This window comes from Schistocerca gregaria, chromosome 3, assembly GCF_023897955.1.
Source record: "Schistocerca gregaria isolate iqSchGreg1 chromosome 3, iqSchGreg1.2, whole genome shotgun sequence".
Lineage (NCBI taxonomy): Eukaryota > Metazoa > Arthropoda > Insecta > Orthoptera > Acrididae > Schistocerca > Schistocerca gregaria.
The window spans coordinates 355,950,263-355,974,742 of NC_064922.1; the positions used below are offsets into that span (position 1 = coordinate 355,950,263).

The 24,480-nt window shown below is 38.1% G+C and overlaps 1 protein-coding gene across 1 annotated transcript in view; it reads right to left on the reverse strand.

Annotated features, from left to right (window-relative positions):
* Nucleotides 1-24,480, reverse strand: part of LOC126356155 (WD repeat-containing protein 75-like) — a 209,767-nt gene that overhangs the window by 129,947 nt on the left and 55,340 nt on the right. Inside the window, exons 10-13 of the mRNA XM_050006899.1 lie at nucleotides 23,811-23,997; nucleotides 10,819-10,997; nucleotides 7,806-7,966; nucleotides 1,044-1,241 (exon numbers count right to left, since the gene is read on the reverse strand). Coding sequence (XP_049862856.1) covers nucleotides 1,044-1,241; nucleotides 7,806-7,966; nucleotides 10,819-10,997; nucleotides 23,811-23,997 — 725 coding nt within the window. The remainder of the gene's footprint in view (nucleotides 1-1,043; nucleotides 1,242-7,805; nucleotides 7,967-10,818; nucleotides 10,998-23,810; nucleotides 23,998-24,480) is intronic.

The following is a 24,480-nucleotide window of genomic DNA, read 5'->3' on the forward strand; positions in this document are numbered from 1 at the left end:
TTTCAATTAGGAAAACACTTGTCTTTATGTTATGAATTCACTTTGAAATATAAGGATGTTCATGTTATGTGAGACACACTTTTGATGAATTCAGAAGAATGGCAGAGCTTGCAGAAAGAAGAACCTTTATGAAAAGCTTGCCATAATGGCAGTGTTATTTTACATGGCTGTGTTCTCATGAAAATTAACCAGTCATACTGATTAGTATGTTATTCAACATTTCAACATTTTGACTGGTTGCATAAGCTTTAAGTATTTGCAACAGTGTTTTCTCCAATTGGAGAAACTAAATTATACCCAGCTCTCTAATGAACCACAAAATAAAAGAGGTTGAGCAACGGTCATAAAGATTGTTATTGTTATACAATTACCAATTGAATAAGTTATTTACGAATATTTCTTATTTTTCAGGATATATATACCAGCATGTCTTCCAAAGACGAAAACACTGGACATTTCCTTCCTGCCTGCACTACATGAAATATTAATTTTATTTTCTAGGTTCAACTTGTACAGAAAGCAGTTGATATTTCTAAGACAAAGTTAGTTATATACTGAATGTTTGATTTATAACTTATAATGATTTTGTCTGTAATAGTGTATCATTATTACCAGACAAGTTTTACATGTTGTTGTTTATTTTGTATTATATTTTACCAAGATTCTTACCAAAGAAAAAGTGTATAGAGGTAGTATTTTTATAAGTCAATATCCTAAAATTTTCTACGTATTTTATACTTGATAAAGCACACTGCAGAACATCAATTTTTCAGTATTTATATTTGTTTTTCGTACTATTATTAGTGCTGTAAGTTCTGAGACTGAATGGTCAGGGTTGCAATGTAAAGCAATATTAGAAATGAAGTTTCAATTTCGAGTAAAATTTTGTGAGTGCACAGATGCAATTATGCAGACCAAAAATCATATATAATTTAAAGTTTTGCTTGTGTTATTTACATCCCCCCCCTCTTTTGTATCTCTGCTAAATGATATCTAATAAATATCTAATTACAAAAAATTAAAATAATGTTGTTGTTACTTACTTCTCGTATTGCCTTATCACCAGGAATTCCTAACTGTAGATGAGTCTCTGCAAGTGGATCCAAAACAGATGATTTTGTCTGTTCTGCTATAAGAGCACTGAATGGTGTCTGAGGAAGTTTCAGAGATGATGGCACCGTCTCTAATGCCACCGAGTCAATGTACTTATTGGCACCTTCCTCTTCCAGTACAAGTAGTTCCTGTAAAATTACTTCAGATCAGTGTCCTTTACTTCTACGCCATCAATCTTAAGTGTTACAGACCAGTTACTAATCCAATTAACAGCAGAACATATTTTAACATATGAACTTATGTCAGTGGAATTAAGTGATCCACTGCCGAGTCAGCACTTCTCTTTTTCAAATCTCTGTCAAGTTTACAGCTCTAACTTATTTTTGTTATGTGGATCTAATGAATGTCTTTCTTTAACATTAGATAAACAGCCATACAATGGGTATTATACTAGTTTCACTCATCAGATGAGAGTCTCTTTAGATATTAAGTGCCCTGATGGTAACACATAAAAGTTCCACTCACCACCATCAGTATTAATTTATTGACTGCAAGGCAGTCATTCTGTTTTTACAGCTGTTTCATATTAGACCACACAACTTCCAAAAGACCTTTCACTTGGAAAATTACAGCAGCAAATGGACTGGGTGCTTCAAGTTCACGGTGTTTCAGATAATTAGAGTTAATAGTGAAAAAAGTATCATTTTCATTCTGAAACTGACAGAGCACAATTTATTCTGTTTATCAACACTACTTTATTAGTGTCTACGATGACTGCCTCTTTACATCCAGAATGCAATCATACAATAATGGCAAGTTATTAGTGAAAATCTTGTTGGAATATTAGTCCTATTATCTCTCCTGAAACAGATTTACTGCAGTTTAAATGTGGAGATTTACACAGTATTAAATTTGTCAAATCTGCCATCAGAATTACATGAGATCATGCATAGAACAGCTTACTGCGTGCTCCAACTCTAAAGCAATTATTTCTTCGTCAGCTACACCTCACATCACCACTGTTTTTCAAATATTTCTTCATTTGTAGATACTGTGAATATTCACTCCCTAAACATTAAATTCATTCAGTAACAGAGATCTGATCATTTTTAAATTGTAAAGACCAGTAGCAAAATTATAAATTTCTTCTGTCCATGAGCACTGATTTAGTACTTCGCATCCACCAGTGGTCACACACTGATTTGTGCCTCACAACGGTTTTTAGTCTGAGAGAATGCACAAGATTTCATCATCCATAGTTTATCAAAGTGTGGATCACTGCTTAAGAAGATAAATGTTCGAAATTTGGAACCCGCACAGTCCAAAAATTTGCTCTCTTATTTAGCAATATATTCTGCAATATTTAGCAATATATTCAATATATTCAGTTCTAGCAATAATTTGTAAATGAGAAAAAAAATCTATGTTGCCTTTCAGTTTGGATTTCATATAGTTTTAGGTTCTCACCCTCGCCTCATTATAGCTGGCTGGAGAACACAGTTATCAAGTCCAAGGAAGATGGTAATATATACCGAAGTTCACTGTTCGCTTATCCATGGGCCTCCTAGTAAGACTCAACACTTTCATTGAGTCTTTGGGTAAACAACAGACTATGTGCCTCACTCCTTTCCCTGTAACAGTCAGGTGCAGGATGGACCTAATTCCCACCGAGCGAGTTGGCGCAGTGGTTAGCACACTGGACTCGCATTCGGGAGGACGACGGTTCAATTCCATCTCCGGCCATCCTGATTTAGCTTTTCCGTGATTTCCCTAAATCGTTTCAGGCAAATGCTGGGATGGTTCCTTTGAAAGGGCACGGCCGATTTCCTTCCCAATCCTTCCCTAACCTGAGCTTGTGCTCCGTCTCTAATGACCTCGTTGTCGACGGGACATTAAACACTAACCACCACCACCACCACCACCACCTAATTCCCTCCACTACTTGCTCCCTCAAGGCAGTCCAGTCACATGAGAGGAGAATCCAAACCTTTCCCTCGCCAGAGCAGTATGTGCACAATGCAGTGATAATTTACTATATTTCCTGAATGTGTTTCTTGTGCAGATAAAGGAAGTATGAGTTAATAGTATCCCCATTTATAACCACAGATGATAAAGCTCTGATATTCAAACCAAACTTTGGGCAAATGACAGCTTTGTCTTTCTTTGTTTATTGAACAGTGGTTATATTGATGATAAATGTTATATTTTCACCAATGTATGAATGTAAGGTAATTTTTCTAACAAAAAGTATCAAAGGAATAATGATTCTGCAGACACAAAAGTATATGTTAATGTTTATGGAGTGAAATGGAATGCATGAGGAGCAGAGAAATTAGTTTTGGAAGGAGGCTTGGGAGCCAGTTGAAACATGTCGTGAGCCAGCATGTTGAGTCAAGCATGTTGTACTCAACAGCATGTTCTACCACTGAGCAGTCAACAATTTCATTCTTGGCCACAGTTTGGCTATAGCCATTTAGTTCAATGGATGGATGATTGGTATTCACGCCAACACAAATCGCTGAGCAGAAGCTGAATCAGTATATGAAATAACTGCCTCTGACTGGGTAGGATATATCTGTGACAGGAGAGGAATAAAATGTGCTAATCAGGTAAATAGGAGAGATCTTGTGATTTCCACAGAGATACAACATATGTTTTAAGAGGGTGGGAGTAGGTTTGGCTAGGAGGACTGGGCAGGCAGCAGGTTATCACCCTGTGAGAGGCAGGATGGATTATGGGAGGAAGTTAATGAAAAGTTTAGTAAGAATCATGGTTTTTTATTACTTAAAAATGAACATGACAGTCACAACCACAAGAACCTTTTGTTATGGTCTGTTTTAGACCATCAGACCTCACACTGTAGTACGTAGATTTGATAGAATTAGAGGAATGTAATAATATATAAAATGCATCTTGCATAACAAATAATAAAAGAAGAAATTATACCCATCATGGTAGACGGTGGCTGTGAATGGAACAGCCACTATGACTCCGCGAACAGTAAGTGCTAAGGAGAGCAATGTAGCTGTTGCTTAAATACGTGATGCTCCAGCCACTGCACACTGACTTACATCACCGATGACCAATCAGGCATACAGAACATCAAACGGTTGTTACAATGAGGTATATACAAAATGGTCACATGAAAGCTAACAACAGAAGTAGTACTAAGTACCTTATATTATATAAAGTAACTGCTATAAACAGCATTACGTCAGTCTGTGATAAAAAATATATATACAAGAGATAACCAATTATAATCTGTTACGAGAACATCAATAGTCATCTGTGGGGATTTTTCATAAACTCATAGATTGTACAGCAGCAAAGATAGCAGCTAGGCAACGCTAAAGGTTCCCATGGAGACGGCATGGTTATATCAATATGTGCCATCCAGCAGGAGAGGATCTGAGAGCTGTAACAGCGGCTGGATGTAAAAAAAGTACTGGACATGTAGAAATGCATGCAAGTTACTGCGTAGTGCTCTTATATCTAAATGCCAGTGAAAATACTGCTTGACTGATGCCGTTATTTATCATCAAAGTGGCATGGAGGTGACGATGTGCACATTTCTCAGGACCCGATTTAAAAGCTGCAACAGTGACTACTTGTTACCAACTATTGGCATCCAAGTAAGACAGCTGTCGTAGTATATGTCAAATCTGCCAGATGACATTAACCAAGTAACTAACAAGATAACTTGGAAAGCATGATACTTAAAGCATCAAAAAGGAAAAAATTAAATTACATCAAATTATGGCAAAAAATCTCATTGGCCCATCAAGATCATCAAGGACATAAAACAATGAGCATAAGAAAACAAGATTAAAAAACTGTGAACATAGTTGTTTAAAGTCATTCGACAATACAGGCATACAAAATGCCAGATGTACAGGAATATAGGTTACAATACTATGATATAATAAATCCTGGGCCCATCTAAACAGTCATGAATGTAAAACAAATGCATAAGTAGTCAAAAGTTAAACACTACTGTGGCTATAGTTGTTTACAGTCATGAGAAGTCCATAAAATAGCAATAAAGATGAAGTTATAATTATTATTTGGAGAAATAAAAGATGAATAAATATGAACTGAAGTAAGATAACATTCTTTAGTTATCATGGGACACAATCATCATACTGCATGAAATAAGGCACTGCCCACAAACTGGGACTATTAAGATACTCATGAGTAAAAGTTATAAACTTAAGTGTCTAAGAGTTTAGAATAAAGTGCAGAAAGTTTATTACAATCATGAAGACATACCATAAAAAGCAAAAGAATAAAAAAAGAACCTAAGAGCACTAACATTCTATAGTAAGTCTTCAAAAAGATCACAGAAATATTTTTCTCTTAAGTCTAGTTGCTTGCTGACTAGAGACTACACAGATAATAAAAAATATGGATAATCCAAAATATACACATTTTTAGTGAAAATTGCTGTTTACTGCATTTGTAAAACATGCTACGTGTCACATTCGAAAGCACATTTCATTACTCAGGCATTATTTGCCAGAAAAAATGGATGGAGACCATTAGCTATTAGCAAAAGTACTAGCACACAGACATAGTGTTTGGAAATTGCTGTTACAAACTTCTTGGACTTGTAAAAGGGAATGAGTACAAAATATTTTGAATAGGAACCCTTGTCTGGAAACGTCTACAGCCATTCAAAAACATGTTTGCTAGATGGGTAAGTCTTTCCACTCTGGTGCTAACTGTACAGTATCTGCATTCAGAAGAAAATGGCTGACATACAACGTATACAAATGTGCAAGATACCAATATGGCATATCGGCCATTGGAGGTTTTTGACGATCGTAATATCAACAGTTGTATGTAGGTACTTAAAAAATTACTTAAAGCCAGAACTGTATGATACCACAGAAAAAAACAACGAAATTTGACAGTTTCAAGTAGAATGGTATCACTAAAAAAAATTATCAGCAGCTATGGGCCCAAGTTCAAAGAAAATCATCAAAACGGGGTCTTGAGACTTTGGACAGCTGCTACTTCCTCCACAGAGGTGAGAACTGACCCAGAAAATAAAGCTGAGGCCATGTTAGAGGTGAGAAATTCCTGGATGGTAACCAGGGGATGGATGTTTAGCATAGGGAAAGGTTTACTTTGTAAGACGGTATGAACAGAGAGACGTAAGATTCAATGTTAGCTTTAGTTGATTTGGTTCAAGGAGTTGATGGCAAATAACTGTTTCAACTAAAGGATCACAAGAAGGAGATTTGATCTTTGATCAATTTAATTTGGATGTGGCATTTCTGACGAGATCTATGAAAAGGACCGACACTTATTTAGGTTTGAGGTTCTCGGTGGATGGATTAACAACCAGTGTGTTTGGAGTTCTGTATTTCGTAGGATATCGAGGGAGAGTTTTAGGATGCAGCAGGTCGGAAAAGGTCTGTAAGGAAACATAAGGGAACTTTCAGAAGTTTGCAGTTGTGTGGGGGGAGGGGTATCATTGGGGAGGGGGGGGGGGGGGTAGGTGTAGGGTTTACAATGGGTATTGTTTTACAGAGGTAATCTACAATAGGAGTAAGAAGACAATAAACTGAATAACTTCTGAAGGTCGTGTTTGCATTTTCTTCCAGTTATTGGATAGCAAGGATTTCAATTTGAGGGATGTGTGTAGAGAAATAGGATTGCATAATAAGCATATCTTATGGTGGGAACATATGTAGTTCAGGGATACTTGTTCATAGAAATTATTTTTTCATACAAGGCTCTGAAGGAACAGGGAATGGCAAAATCTGAGGACTTAGAAGTTGCTCTGACAGAAAGGGAGGAATCCAGAGATGGGAATTTTTATGACTATACAATTGAGGGGGGAAAGGGGAGGGGAATTCCATAGGTTACGTAACATTTCAGGAACAGGATGTGAGGCTAGATTTTAGATATGGAGAGGGATAGTTTTCTGAATTGATGTGGATATTCAGGGCAAGGTACAATTAAAAATGGAGTGTAGCTACAGGAGGAGGAAGTGAGATTGGAAATGACACTACAGAGTTATAATTGGAGAGGAAAACATTATGAAGGTAAGTGATAATGTGTAAAACGTGGAAAAGGACAAAGAAACACAAGATATGACAGTACAAAGGTATAAGGAAAACTACTGAGGTACTGCACACGGAAAATGCAGAAAGAAATTACATGGTGGAATGCAAGCCAGAGCTTGGCAGTGGGAATTCATTCAACTGAACAGTTGTGGCCAAAAGCAAATTTTGCCATTCAGCAACAGAACCTTCTGTTCTGCTCAACATGCTGAACTTCATTGGCTGCTTCACAAACTTCCAGTTTTGTATCCTCTGATTCCATATTTTGCTAATGCATCCCCCCCCCCCTTTCCCTCCTCCAATAACTAACCACTACTACACTTTGTCATGTGTCACATGCAACTTAGCCTGCTTGTGCCAGGACAGGCTCACAGGTGTCACATATTCTAATCCCATTCCCTTACTGCAATTCAACAAGCAGATGATATTTTGTTCTTTCACTCTTGTCTCCCAGTTCTTTCTTTCTTTTAAGAATACATAGCTGCGGCCCTTTGAAATCATATTCTTGATACAGCAACATACCGCTTGCTACTACTTTTAGACATGAAGCTTTTCACGATGTTTATTCCATTTGTATCTTTTCTACTACTATAACATCTATTTATAAAGTTTGAGTTATAGGTAGCACTCCTAACAGTGTGTTTTGGATAGACTTATTTATGTTATATGACTAAAACTTACTTGATTCGAATCCAAGAAATATAGCTGAGAAGTTTGTTGCCATGACACCAGAGAAGTGTGATAGCTTGTGTGTGGAACAAATGCAGCTGCCACAATCTCAGACTCAACCAAAGCTGGTTTTCTGAACATCGGCTGCGGGCAGTTTGGTCGGAATACAACCACTGAAAGAAGAAGGGCATTGTCACTGAAAAAACAACTTAATCATTTACCTAGCAGACAGCCCCATAACAATCTCCACTCCCCACCCCCACCCCCTGCCCCCTCACCCACACAAACTTCAGATCCCATCACTTATGTCAGCTGTTCAAATCACACCTACAGTATCTGAAATTAAATTCTTTTTGTCTTGTGTAACCAACCATGGTGCAGAAAGATAAAGCAAATAAATAAACACTACATTACATGCAGTTTAAATACAAATTAATGACTAAAACAAGTTAACTCTGTTGCCCTATCTTGCCTTCTGTCTACCTTTATGTCTCCAGGGTCAGTGGACTGCTAGAACTCTGAGGTTCTGTGCATCCCATGCAATGTGTGTAGTGGCATGGACACATATTTCTGATTGTCATCTGGTAGACCCTTTTCAGGTGTGGATCATAATCTTGCACCAGTGCAGTGACATGGTGGTGGCCAGTGAGCTGACCACTCGCACTGTTGTGCACATGGGTATGCAGAGCAGCTGAATACCTACACTTGACCAACTGACTGCTTGGATGCTTCTACAGCTATCTTCACAACAGCAGTCATCTGCTGCATCATGTTATCAAATATGAATTGAGCTTGATGAGCAGGCTGCCAATGTTGCTACTTCTCATGGCATCTGCACAGCTGTTGGAATGCACTGCCAAGATGTTATGGTCACGAGCTAGCATCACCGCCTCCACAGTGTCAGCAACCCACCTGGTCTTCTTATGCACAGTGGGCGTATAGTTTGCTTACACTGCTGTGTGCCCCACATGTCCAGGTCATGAAGGTTGCTCACCAGCATCTGCAAAGTGCACTCTTTGGCACATGTGCACCATCTTCTGGAGTGTAGGGTAGCCACGGCTGCTGTGTCAGTGGCTGGCAGCTGTGGCAGGTATGTTCTGGCTATTTTGTCCCTCCTGAGGTGTAACTGGGTGCGGATTTTGGATGGCATACTTTGTCACACTGCAGGCATATTACCCCTGGCTGGTGTGCGGACGGCATTGCTAGCTCAGACGACCACCAGCACGCTTCACGCAGATGTCAGTTATCGAGCAGTGGCATACCACATGCCTGATGCCCTGACATTTGACGCGCTGTGGCGATTCACATCATGGTTTACAGTTTTCTACTGTGACCAGAATCTCCAACATCTGGCGATGTTGAACAACATCCAATTTACAGTATCATCCGTACTGACAATCACCAGAAGGGGCCTACCCTCCTCCAAGTCTGGGAATCTCATACACTCCATGGTGCACACCCCAAACCTGAGGTTCTTAAGCTCTTCAAGCAAGTGATCAAGCTGTGTCATCCACGAGAAGCCATGAAATAAAACACTGATTAAATTGTCCAGTTCCATGTCATAACTGTAGAACGGCCAGTGGATTGCAGCCACTCCACTCGTCATGCTGCAGTAATCATCACAGTTGCAAAGATTAATTTGCACAACGCCTTTTCTTGATGATTTCACATTTAATTCTGATTTGATCCACTATGATATTTGTCTTTTATTCAGAAGATGACTGGTGGTGGCCTCAGTTCCTTAATTGTTGCAGATTGTAGGCCAATGGAGTTGTGGCCAAGATAGTCCTCTGTGGTGGTTGCTGCTGTGCCAGAGTCATCTCCTTCCTCCTCCAGGATGACAAAGACACCTCCAAGGCTGCTGAGCTGTGACAATGCATGACTCTCTTTGTCCGGTGCTTGTGACCGACATTCATGACTAGCAACGAATGGAGATCACCCTCGTTTGTCAACCACTACTTTCTGATTGCACACCTTGTCAGCGTGTGGATTCCTAGCAGTCGGTTTCTTCCTCCAGTCACCATTTTCAGGTGCTTGAAAACTGCAGCATTCTTGTAGCTCTTTATTGAGCTGAAACGTTTTGAGCTGCCAATCTCTGCACTGCTGCAGTCTTGCCTGGTGACCCTGCATGATGTTGGCATATGCAATGCTCCTCCTGTCATTTCACTTCAGTGGGGCCTTTGATGACACACTTTCCATTGCTGAGCATTGGCAGCAAAGGGAGATGTGGGCACAGCACTCACATTTCCATATTCTCATGGCTGTCTGCTGTCATGGCTGGGTCATCATAGTTGGGGGCTGGATGAGGCCGGCAGCAGAGCAGGCTCTTCCAGACAGCAATGCACCAAACCCTTCAGTTTGTTAAATATTGCACTAAATTCCTTCCATGCCCACATCATCTCACTACGGGTGACGATCGATAACAAATGACTTTGGAAATTTGTGACAAGTTCTATGGGACCAAACTGCTGAGGTCATCGGCCCCTAGGCTTACACACTACTCAGTCTAACTTAACCTAACTTACACTAAGGACAAAACATACACCCACGCCCAAGGGAGGACACGAACCTCCAACTGGGGGAGCCACACGAAATGTGACAAGGCACCTCAGATCACATTGCTACCCGACAGGGCACATATGACTTTCATCCAACCCAAAATCCCCCTCTTTTCGGCTGCCTTTCCTATCTCTGCACATCCCTCTCATTTGGGAAAATTGTCTTTCACCTCTATTCCACTATTCCTTCCTATCTCACCCACTCTCTCTTTCATGGCCCAGCTCATCACCCAAAACCAGCTCTCCATGTCCTCCATCACACTATGAATGTTTTGCCAGTAAAGAGTCTACCTTAACACACACATGCAGTCAGAATTTTATTTTTACGGAAGATACTGAAACACTTCTACTTAAATAGTATAAAACTTTTGCCAAAGATGAACAATTCTTTATATTCACAGTCTATAATGCACAGAAACTTTAAGAACTTAACAAAAATTTATGAAGATTAGTATGTAATTACTTACATTCATTTTCAGCAGACACAGCAGCCATCAAATTTGATCTTGGATCAGCAGCCAGAATGCTGAGCTTGAAAGGCACCATCCACATCAATGATAACGTTATTACGTTCCACACATATATTCCACATGGAGAAGCACTAACAATGAGATGGACACAGTCCTGTTGCCCAAAGTTTACCTGACTGGGAGTTTAATACAACAAATTAAAAATAAACAAAAATTATTAACAGCAACTATAAATATTATGAATAATAGTACATTAAAAGTGGCATGGAGGGCTGTCTGTTTAACAGTTTACCAAAATGAATTCAAACAGTGTAGTGTTAATGGACACACAACCGTAATAACAGAGTTAAATTTTCAGTTTTTACCTTCAAAGCAGCTTCTTCATCAAACAGGAAAAGCTGACAAATATCATACAGGAAAGGAAAACTAAACAGGTGTTAGGAGCAGGAAAATTAGCTCAGAATGCTAATTCAGTGTGACAAGGTTTCAAAAGCATCTTGAAGACTGGACTGCAGTAACCACTATTAGTACCAGTACCAAGCTGCAAGCACCAACAGGACAATGATGAGAACTAAAAAGGACATAGCTAGAAAGAAATGACAAGATGAAGGTGAAAATAAAACACTGAGGAAGAACTACGGTCCAAACAAAAATGAGGTACAAATGAGAGAAGCACGAACTTGGATAACTTTCCATCTCTTAACCCTCTCCGCGAACTCTGACTTCTCTTCCATAGTTCTCTCTCTACTCTCTGGATTTTGTTAACATTTTATGACTTTCTTTCTGATAACTGTTTTTCTTTATCTGCATGTCTAACCCCTACACCTACCCACACAAAAATTCTCTATTTCTTTAAATTGATGTATTTCAGTCCCTTTCTGCCATTCAGAATCTTTCATTTTCATCTGCATCTTTATATTTCTTTCCAGTTTTAGTGTTCATCTGTGATGACTCCCTCCTATGCACACACACAAGCACACAAACACATGTACATGCACTCCCCCCGACTAACACATGTACATCATGTTCCACACACCATATCCTGAAGGAAAACCATCAGGGAAGAGGAATAAATTAACACAAACAGACATAAGCTGCTATATTTAAACTGAGCTAGCATGGACTGCAAACGATTATAATGAGATTTGCAGGAAAACCTACTTTGGAAAAAAGGGGAAAACTGCTATCACCCTATGTTGTATTAGATACACTCTAATTAGAACTGCTTGTTATTTAATGTTTCTCATGTGGCATGACAGCATTACCACTGCTAGAAACTCCTGCATGATTAAGGGTGACAGATGCAGTGCTTCACTTCAAAAGTAATGTTACTTATATTTTTTGGGTCTGTACCACAAATGGTAAAAACATAACCCTTATAGGATCACTTTGTTGTCTGTCTGTCTGACAGTTAAGAGCTCTTTTTCTCAGGAACAAGTAGAGATATCAAGTTGAATTTTATATCACATACTGGGGTCTACAGTCTTGGGAGTGTAAAAAATTTAAGCTTGTAAGTCAATATAATGAAGAGATACAGCCATTTACGTCATATATTTTGGTTCTCACAAACCCACTCCTCGAAATCTAAAGGTTACTTCTCCTTGACCTAGAATCCTGAAATTTGACAACAAGAACTGCTACACAGTACAAATAAAGGAAAGAATCTGAAAACCACAAAAAAATATTTTTGCCATTTGCTGTCCATCTGTCTGTCTGTCTGACTATTCAGACCTCTTTTACACAGAAACAACTAATGGCACCCAGTTGAAATTTATATCAGATGCTAAAGTCTACAGTCTATGGCAGTGCAAAAATGTTAAGCTTCTAAATCAATGTAATCAACAGATGCATCTATTTATGTCACATATTTGTCAATGAAATCTATATACACACTTATTTATGTCACTTATTTTGATAAATGCAAACTCACTTGCCACAGAAATCTATATATTAGGTTGGTGAATAAGTTCCTATTATTTTGTTTTGCAAGCTGGTATTCCAGTTGCTATGGGTTTATTTATTGATTTTCATATTTTTTGTAGTTCGCTGTTGCTATTTCAGTTTACATATTGCCATTTTGAGATAATGGTGGGGCTGTTGATACTACGAAATGGTATGCCAAGTGGGGGAAATCAGAACATTTCCAATATATTCTTCTGTCAGTTCAATAGACAGGTGACAGCAGCAAAGACAGCCAAAAGCATTTGTGTTGTGTATGGTGATAAAGCCATTGGACAGAGCACAGCAAGGAAATGGTTTATCTCATTTTAAGAAGCGTTGCTTTGATATTTGTGACTCTCTTTGTTCAGGAAGACCTTCGGAGTTTGATGATGATTATTTCGACACATTAATCCATAAAGATCCACATCAGTGTACTCAAGAACTGGCAAATGTGATGAATTTTGGTCATTCCACCCTCATGCAACATTTGCATGCAATGGGAAAAATTCAAAAATCGGGAGTATGGGTACCACATTGTCTAAACCAAAATTATAAAAATCAGTGGATGGCTATATGTGCATCTCTGGTTGGCTTGTGAATAACATGGCCATTCCTATCCTGTGCCATTACTGGTGACAAGAAATGGTGTCTTTATGCTAACATAAGAAGAAAAAAAAAAAGGGATATTTGACCCAAAACAAAGCAGCAACTCCCCGTACAAAGACCTGCTTGCATCCACAATAGATAATGTTATGCATCTGGTAAAACAGAGATGGTGTGGTATACTACAAATTGCTTCCACAAGGTGTAACCATCACTGCTGACATTCATTAACTGAGACATCTTTCAGATGCAATCCAAGAAAGACAACCCGAAGAGTGCATGAAGTGGTGCTACTCAACAATAACACCTGCCCACATTCTGTTTGACAAAAAACACCATACAGGAGTTGGATTGGAAGTCATTCCGCACCAGTGTTATTCACCTGATATTGTGGCCTCAGATTTTCACCTTTCGTGCTCTCTGTCAAACAATCTTCAAGGAAGTTTCTTTCTGGATGAAAATGAGCTCCAAACATGGCTTGATGAGTTCTTCACTTCAAAACCAAGTGATTTCTACAGTCATGGAATTGAAAAGTTACCCTATCATTGGCAGATTACTGTAAATAATGAAGGAGAATATACTACTGATGAATTACTGATAACTAAAGTCTCTGTTATGTCTATCTGTTGTTTTTATTACACTTAAGGAAAAACACTATGAATGTACACACCAACTCAATATACATGTGGTGGTCTAGTGGTTAAGCATGTGCCTAAATACTGAGGGATCATGGGGTCAAACCTTGCATGCACCACGCATTTTTCAGGCTGCATTTTTACCTTGCCTATGTATCTCAACAATGTGAGCAATTGTGTGAAACAAAAAGTGGTTTAGATTCCACATTAAACCATAGGTCCCCTTTCCCCAGTTGGATAAACAGCGTAGGCGAGGAACACGCAACTTGTCAAGGTGGTGTCCAATAGAAACACTTGTGCCAAGCCATAGAGACACACAAAATTATCATTATTATTATTATTATTATTATTATCATCATCTGTATATGTAATTAAGTTGGGGAAGAATCAACACAGTTCAAGATCTACTTGCACTTGTCAGGTTTTTTTCTGGAGCAATGCTGGCATTACTGGACTCAAGATAACTACCTTATCTATGACATAAGAGGTCTGTTCAAAAAATATGGAACATTCATAATTTCGCATTAATGGTGTGTTGAAGCAAAATGCGGTTGGCATCCCTACAAATGGCTCTGTTTAATGTGTAATTGGCAGAAGTTTCATTGTTGTATGTCTGTTTGTCATTCTTCAGTGCTGTATTCAGGAGAAAGTTGCATCACACAGTATGTGAATTTCGAGATGACAGAGTTAGAGAAGCAATGCATCTGCATTAAATTATACATGAAACTCCCAAAAACCTTTACAGAGACACACCAAATGATGCAGGAATCCTACAGTGATGAGTGCTTAAGCCACACTCAGCATTATGAACTGTTCACACAGCTTAAAAATGGCCAGACAGAAGTTAAAGATGACACTCATTCACGACATCTACCAATGATGCTCGTCAGGAATATCAATGAAATTATGCATGCCATCCGAAGACTGATTATCCACGAGCTTACAGAAGAATGTAACATTTCAGTTGGATCATGTCATGAAATCCTGACACAGCATTGTGGACTGCATCATGTTGCCACCAAGTTCATCCCAAGGCTCACGAGTCAAGAAGACCTTTGCCAAGCAATCTGTGGAGAGCTTTTGGATCTCGCAAATGAGAACTTAAAAGAATCATTGCTGGTGATGAGGCATGGGTCTACGGTCACGAAGTTGAGACTACGGTTCAACCTTCACAATGGGTCAGTAAAGGTTCTCCAAGATCAAGAAAAGCTAGTCAGATCACATCAAATGTCAAAGCCATGCTGATAGTTTTCTTTGACTTTGAAGAATTGGTTCATCATAAGTTCATGCCACAGGGACAAACTGTTAATTGATGGCACTATCAGGGTGTGTTGCAACACCTGCGAGAAAATGTGAGAAGTAAACGCCCTGAAATGTGGAGAGATAATTCACGGATCTTGCACCACGATAATGCACCCGCACATTCATTCCTGTGGATGAGTGATTATTGCGCAAAAAACGAAATCACTGTCTGCCTATCCTCTGGACTCTCCAGACTTGGCCACTGAGGACTGTTTTTTTTTTAATTTCCAAAGTTGAAAACCCCATTTAAAGGACAAATATTTGCAAAAATAGACAAGATAAAACAAATTCGCAGGCAGCACTTCGTGCAATCCAGGAAGAAGCATGCCAAGGCTGCTTCTGGAAACAGTGTTGGGAGTGATGCATCAAATGTGGAGTAGAGTATTTAAAAGGAAACCATTCACAATAAGTAAAGGGTAAGTATAAAACATTTTGTGGGGAAAGTTTCAGAATTTTCTGAACAGACCTCATACATCCGGGACTGTGACTTATAAAGTGAGAAGTTCTAGTAAGTACTTTTTTCAGTATGAGATCAATGGTAACTACCAAACATGGTTTTTCTTTCAAGAAAGATAGATTGAAACCTTATCCTTATTAGGTACGGACTTGAAAAATGTAGCCCCTATTCTGCGTGAAGTTTTTTTTTTATTATTATAAACATAAATTTAAAAGTTTGCTACATTACATGCCTCAAGACAAAATTGATCATAAAAAGAGACAGAGAAGGTGATTGGAGCTGAAATTATGATGATGATGATGATGATGATGATGATGATGGTGGTGGTGGTGATGGTGATGATGACAATAATAATAATAAAATAACAATAATAATGAAGAAATAGTTTTATCCTCTATAGTAAGAGCTTTTTGAGTGAATGTTTGCTTTTGCAAAAAACATTTCATGGGGATTCATAGCCATCCAATCCATACTTGACAAAGCAACATAGCACTGGAAAGATATTTAAGAGTAGAAATGGAATCGATAATACATCTATTCACACTTTACAGGAAGATTATCAGTGTGGTTGAAATACTTTGACCAGTTTTGTTTTCCAGACATGCACCATCACCGCAAACAAACAAGAACTTAGATTGCCGAATGGGAGAGGAATGGTGCAGGGGAACAGGCTCCATCTCCCTTTAGCAGTGCAGCCAGCCTACACACAAGTTCTATGTTTCTGTGAAAACTGAATTGACACACAGTCATACAAATTGGCAGTCCCTTCCACTGTTGTGTGTGTCATTCTCTAACACCATGATGAACCAGGGTTACTCTCTTCACTAATTACACAATAAGAAAATAGAGCAATGAGCAACACACAACCCAAATCAAAGTGGATTGCATTAAGCTTTTGGTAGCAGCTATCACACAATTGTTTGATGAGGTGGCAGCATCACAAACAAGGTAGCTCACGACGTATCAGTACTGGTATCTTACACAACCATAGTTCAAAACATCCCCCTCCTAAACCTGTCATGTTGAAGTATCTGCATAACACCAATTTTAGCTTGCAAACATACATATGCATTCTTTATTACAAGAAGCTAGATTCCATAGCTGTGTCCAACATTGTCATACGTGGAATGTATCTGATAGAGAGCTTTCAACCACCCGCAGTGGACATTGTTTCAAAGCATAACTTACAAGTGTACGCACTTTGATACATTGCTGAATTCACACATTGGTACACTCTACTTCTCAAACGCATTTTTGCATACATTCTCTTTTCAATCTGGGCTTCACCAGATGAATACCTATAATCAAAAATAGTTTACTTTTTGAATTTTTATATGTACAAATTAACACAATTTCAAACTATCTCTGATAATACTTTTTTAATTTTTATATGTACAAAATAACACAATTTCAAACTATCTCTGATAAAACAGTTCATCTGGATACAATTTATTATGGAACATCTAAATTTGTATTTCCACATGCTGAGGCAGAATTTGCATCTGTATTCATGTTTATTGCAAACAAAGATGTTCAGGTTGCTTTTAATAACCACTGGCATGAAGAATTACTATAATTATTGGCAGATTTTCTAAATTTGAAAATGATTAATTTCTTTATAGTACTTGACCATAATATTTTATTGTACAAGAAACTGACAGCAAGAAACAACATGATGGCACATACGAACATGTAAAAAAAAACGCCATTGCTAAAGGAAGGAGGTAGAGGGGGGGGAGTGGTAACTCATAATCCCATGTTATCACTCCAATATTTTGTTAAAGTATGACCACCTGTTACCCATATTTCACTGATCCAAATCATGATTTCAAAATTGAAATCTTTCACTTCTTGCAGGAATCCAGATCACCAAAATTATATCTGCTCACTCTGTCAACATTTTATGACCTGAAATAATTCTGCATTTCAAACCAAAATTCTTGAGGATACATCTTAATGATGATTTACTGCTCTTAAAAAGATTGGACTCACACAGTGTCGTAAGAGGATTATCTACAGTATGATGCATTCCAAGATGATAACATTCAATGCTACACTGAATTGCATCTTGTGTCATAGGATCCAGAACAGTTAGGTGTTTCTAAACATTTCTCTTCTTACTTCGTCTATCATGGTTTGCAAGCCCTGTTTTAGTGTTCTCTTCCATGTATTTTCACTGCCAATACCACACTAACTGTCATTCACCCCGTACCCATTCCAGCTCTGCTGAGGTGGCTGGTATGATAAGTTTGCCCATCTCTTATTTTTAAAAGTATTCACACAAGAATTGTCTTGATTATCCTTTAAAAGCAATTCCTTGTCTGCCTTTCTTTGCTATTGTGTTTGGATCCTGAAACTTGAGTCTACCCTCTTTTATTTTGTATTTCAACAGACATGATAAAGACACCAAAAATAGTAACCGAAATATAGCAAACAGTAAGTTATAAGTCAAAACATCTGAAACAGAGCACCCATGTAGTATACAATGCATTATTCATCACTGTTGGGAGCACAGTAGCAATGGGGAAAATTGCTGCATTGTGATGGGGAGAGCTCTGATCGGAGGAAATCAGATTGGAAGAATGAAGTGTCAAGTAACAAATTATTTTAAACAGATTATAGTTACGTATTGTACACCTCCTCCTCCTCCTCCTCCTACTACTACTACTACTACTACTACTACTACTACTACTACTTACCACTATCAATACTGCTGTTTATTTAATTATTCTGAATACATTGATGATTGTCAAAGAATGAAATTTATCTTAAAGACATAAAATGAGTGGCAACAAGTTGAGGTCACAACGAAAGTAATAAAATTTCTATAAGTTTCTTTATTATGTGACCTGCAGCATATATTATGTCACAATAGGACATTATGCAGAGAATTACTAGACAGTATCCTGCTTCATATTTTATTTTTGTGTATATGCTTGTCGGCTTTACAGCCTTCATCAGTATATGTCCTGACTATAACTATAAGTAAACTATTACTGCTCCCATAGTCGTCGTATGTAATATTTTTTCAGTGACATTTTAAAGCTGTTCAATTATTTGATGTTTGTTGTATATTACAATATTTTTTTTTATTATTTTGAGTCTTAGATAAATATCTGTGAGTAAAGAACTAGCTTCCAAATTTGAGTGTCTACAACTATCGAAATAATGAAAAACTTATTATAATACACATGCAACATCAAATCAGTGAACAACTTTAAAAATGTTACTGAAAAAATATTATGTCCATCAACCAAGGACAGCAGCAACAGTATACCCAAAGTTGACATATGTCCATTTACAATGTCAGGATATACACTGATGAAACAATAAAGCCAAAATAAGATTATAAGTCGTTGTCTTCCAGCCAAAGACTGGTTTGATGCAGCTCTCCATGCTACTGTATCCTGTGCAAGCCTCTTCATCCTTTTGAATCTGCTTATTTTATTCATCTCTTGGTTTCTCTCTTCAATTTTTACCCCCCCTCCCCCCCAACACAAGGTTGTGCCACTAATTTCTCTTCTGCCAAATTCTATTCAGTACCTCCTAATTAGTTACATGATCTACCTATCTTAGGCCAGTATTACACTATCTAATTTCTTTGTCAAAGATTTGATGAAAGATGTGATCAAATATTCCGTCAAATATATTTGACAAACATCTTTGACGCAGCGCTAGAAGGGGTATTACGCTGTCATCATATTGTATCAAAGTTCAAGATGGCTGACAACAACAACTTGCTATTAACCGCAGCAGTTGCATGTACCTCAATTGCACTGTGTACACATGCGGAAGAGAAGCGGGGGGGGAAAAAAAAGGAAACATACCTGGGTGAAGCCGTGGGTTTTACGACGACACGATAAAAGCATTCAACAAAACTTGTTACGTGATCTTATAGTGGAGGACGTCAAGTCGTACATCAATTACTTAAGAACGGATGAGCATACATTTCTGTATGTGCTCAATGAAGTGTATCCTCATATCACAAAGAACAATATTTACTTAAGAACTGCTACATCTGCAGAAGACAGGCTCACTGCAACACATTACAGGAGAGGGTTAGGTTAGGTCAGGTCTCCAATCTTCGTAATCTATTTTTGTGTTCAGCGTGTCTCACGTTGTAAAGCGCCTCATCAGCTTCATACATCTCTATTAATTTTGTAGTTGTCAGCACACACCAATTGTATTTACCGGTAATGTTTATAAAAACACTACAGACGACAGAATTCAGCGATGCTGATGCTCCATGTGGTAACATGTCACATTGCAGTGAACAGAAGACAAGCGACTTCTTTGATCAAATCTACAGCGAGGCCCTAGATTGGATCAAATATTGGATGACATCTGACAAAGTTCCCTATTACACCATCAAATATCTTTGACAAAGATATTGGACAAAGAAATTTGATAGTGTACTACCAGCCTTATCATCAACAATCTTCTGTAGCACCACATTTCAAAAGCTTCTATTCTCTTCTGTTTACCGTCCATGTTTCACTGCCATACATGGCTACACTCCATACAAATACTTTCAGGAAATACTTCCTGACAGTTAAATCTATACTCGATGTTAACAAATTTCTCTTCTTCAGAAATGCTTTATTGCCATTGGCAGTCAGCATTTTATATCCTCTCTACTTTGACCATCATCAGTTATTTTGCTGTCCAAATAGCAAAACTCATCCACTACTATAAGTGTCTCATTTCCTAATCTAATTCCCTCAGCATTGCTGGATTTAGTTCAACTACATTCCATTATCCTTATTTTGCTTTTGTTTATTTTCATCTTGTTTTCTCCTTTCAAGACACTGTCCACTCTCTTCAACTGCTCTTCCAAGTTCTTTGCTGTCTCTGACAGAATTAAAATTTCATTTGCAAACCTCAAGGTTTTTATTTCTTCTCTCTGAACTTTAATTCCTACTCAAAATTTTCTCTTTTGTCTCCTTTACTGCTTGCTCAGTATACATAATTAATAATATTGGGGATAGGCTACAACCCTGTCTCATTCCCTTCTCAACCACTGCTTCCCTTTCATGCCCCTTGACTTGTCTAACTGTCATCTGGTTTCTGTACAATTTGTAAATTGCCTTTCGTACCCTGTGTTTTACAACTGCCACCTTCAGAATTTGAAAGAGAGTATTCCAATCAACAATGTCAAAAGCATTCTCTAAGTCTACAAATACTATAAATGTAGGTTTGCCTTTCCTTAACCTGTCCTCTATGAGAAATCATAGGGCCAGTATTGCCTCGCGTGTTCCTACATTTCTCCAGAATCCAAACTGGTCTTCCCCGAGGACAGCTTCTACCTGTTTTTCCATTATTCTGTAAAGAATTCATGTTAGTATTTTGTAACCGTGACTTATTAAACTGATAGTTCAGTAATTTCCAAACCCCTCAGCACCTGCTCTCTTTGGAATTGGAACTATTATATTCTTCTTGAAGTTTGATGGAATTTTGCCTCTTGCTCACCAGATGGATGAGTTCTGACATGGCTGGCTCTACCAAGGCTATCAGTAGTTCCAATGGAATGTTGTCTACTACAAGGGCCTTGTTTCAACTAAAGGCTTTCAGAGCTCTGTCAAATTCTTCACGCAGTGCCATATGTCCCACTCCATCTTCATCTACATACTCTTGTCCAGACCCTCTATACATTCCTTCCACCTTTCTGTTTCCCCTTCTTTGTTTAGGACTGGTTTTCCATCTGAGCTCTTGATATTCATACAGCTGCTTCTCTTTTCTCCATTGGTCTCTTTAGTTTTCCTGTGGGTGGCATCTTTCTTACCCCCAATGATTTGTTTCTACATCCTTACATGTGTCCTCTAGCCAATCCTGCTTGGCCATTTTGCACTTCCTGTTATATAATTTTTTTAAACATTTGTATTCTCTTTCACCTGCTTCATTTACTGCATTTTTATCTTTTCTCCTTTCATCATTTAAATTTAATACCTCTTTTGTTACCCATGGATTTTCACTAGCCCTTGTCTTTTGACCTACCTGATCCTGTGCTGCCTTCACTATTTCATCTCTCAAAGCTAGTCATTCTTCTACTGTATTCCTTTTCCCCGTTACTGTTAAATTTTCCCTAATGCTCCCTCTGAAATTTTCTACAACCTCTTGTTCTTTCAGTTTATCCAGGTCCCATCTCCTTAAATTTATACATTTTTGCATTTTCTTCAGTCTGATCTAACCAATCATACCCAACAAATTGTGGTCAGAATCCACACCTGCCACTGGAAATGTTTTACAATTTAAAACCTAGTTCCAAAATCTCTGTCTTACCACTATATACTCAATCTGAAATCTTCTGGAGTCTCCAGGTCTCCTCCATGTATACAACCTTCTTTAATGATTCTTAGTTCAAATGTTACCTATGAATAAATTATGTTCTGTGCAAAATGCTGCCAAGGGCTTATTCCTTTCCCCAGTCCATATTCACCTACTACTTTTCCTTTTCTTCCTTTTTATACTATCGAATTCCAGTCCCTATGACTATCAAATTTCCATCTCCCTTAACTGTCTGAATAATTCTTTTTTTTTTTTTATCTCATCATACATTTCTTCAATCTCTTCATCATCTGTGGAACTAGTTGGTACATAAACTTGTACTACTGTGGTGGGTGTGGGCTTCATGTCTAAATTGGCTACAATAACGTGTTCACTGTGCTGTCCACTGCAGCTTATCTGCTTTCCTATTTTTTATTCATTACTGAACCTACTCCAGCATTACCCCTAATTTATTTTGTATTTATAGCACTCTATTCGCCTGACCAAAAATCCTGTAACTCCTGCCATTGAATTTCACTAATTCCCATTACATCTAACTTTAATGTATCCATTTTCCTTTTTTAATTTTGTAACTTTCTTGAGCGGTTAAAGGATCTTACATTCCACACTCCTATCCACAGAACGCCAATTTTGTTTCTTCTGATGATGACATCCGCCTGAGTAGTCCCTGCCCGGAGATCCAAAGGGGGGACTATTTTACCTCCGGAATATTTTACCCAAGTGGATGCCATCATCATTTAACCATACAGTAGAGCTTCATGCCCTTGGGAAAAATTACAGCTGTTGTTTCCTCTTGTTTTCAGCTGTTCGCAGTACCAGCACAGCAAGGACGTTTTGGTTTACTGTTGTCTCTACAACTACTGAAAAGGCTGCTGCTCCTCTTCAGGAACCACACGCTTGTCTGGCCTCTCAACAGATACCCCTCCATTATGGTTGCACCTACATATGACTATCTGTATTGCTGAGGCAAGCAAGCCTCCTCACCAATGGCAAGATCCATGGTTCATCAGATTACATAAAAAACTAAAATATCAAGCAGGTTATTGTCTATTAATTCTCTGCATAAAGATAATAGAATATGGAGTCTAATACACTCAGGCATAAAATCCTGAAACAGCTTGACTTTTAAGATTTACAGACAAAGGAACTGTGTAAGAAATATAAATGCTAGAAGTTATGCAAATACAGTTTTCAATTTGCATGGCCAACAACCCTACTGTGTCTGTTCTTCTTTCAGTAAATAAGTGACATTATTCTTTCACACAAACTGTAAGACTCATTTTTACATTTTACGTTGCAGGCAGACACAACTAAAGACACTTACAAATTAGCTTTTGGTCAAAGTCTTCATCAGAAAAGGGGCACGCACGTGCACACACACACACACACACACACACACACACACACACACACACACACACCCACACACCCACACACACACACACACACAAAGCAAGCTCACCTCACGCACAAATGAACGCCATCTCAGGCAGCTTGGACTGGAACTGGAGAGGGCAGTCATGTGAGTATGAGCTGTGCTTGCTTGTATGTATGAATGAATGAATGAATATGTAAGTGTCTCTTAGTTATGCCTGTCTGCATCTCAAGGTGTCATCTTTACAATAAGTAGCAAACTATCTTTTCATTGCCTTGTTGATATTCCAACCTGGAATTTCCACTGTTTCATTTTTATGTTTGACTGTAATGTGATATGGTATATACAGCATTAAGTACTCCACTACTGAGTAACATGAATCAAAGATTACCTAATGGTTTTGTCATTTGTAGTATGAGTAAGGCTACATTGGAGCTCATTTGTTTCAGGAATCCAGACTGTTACACAACATCCAAAAGCGACTGCCAACAAAGAGCTGTCAGTGGAGAAACTTACAGCCCCTGCTGGCAAATTCTGGTAAAAACCAACACTCTCACAAATCCATGTCACTCCCTTACCTAGAATGAAACATAGAGAATAGAACTTAAAACGTTCAGTAGATGAATAAGCAAAAGAGTACTGATTATTGACATACAATATGAAAAATAGATGAAATGAAACATCACTTAACAGAAACATCACTTAACAGCATGACATATTATACAAGATGTGTGTGATCAATAACACAATCAAATGTATGCTATTAGAAGTGTGTCTCTACAGGAAGTGTTAGTCTTCCAGATACCACACAGACGTATAATTTCTAGTGTTGTTATTCATTATGGGACTACAATCGTTCCTGGAACAATTGCTTACACCGGTTCTTTAATCCTTCTTTATTGCTCTCTTTCCTCTTGTTATTAGTAAAGACTTCAATAACTGTGGAGTACAAAACATACAATTAAGCTAATTTCTGGAAGTGAATATTCTGTATGTTTGGCATACTGTTTGGAATACATGAATATTTTCCTTTATTTTTCACTACACATTTCATTTCAGCT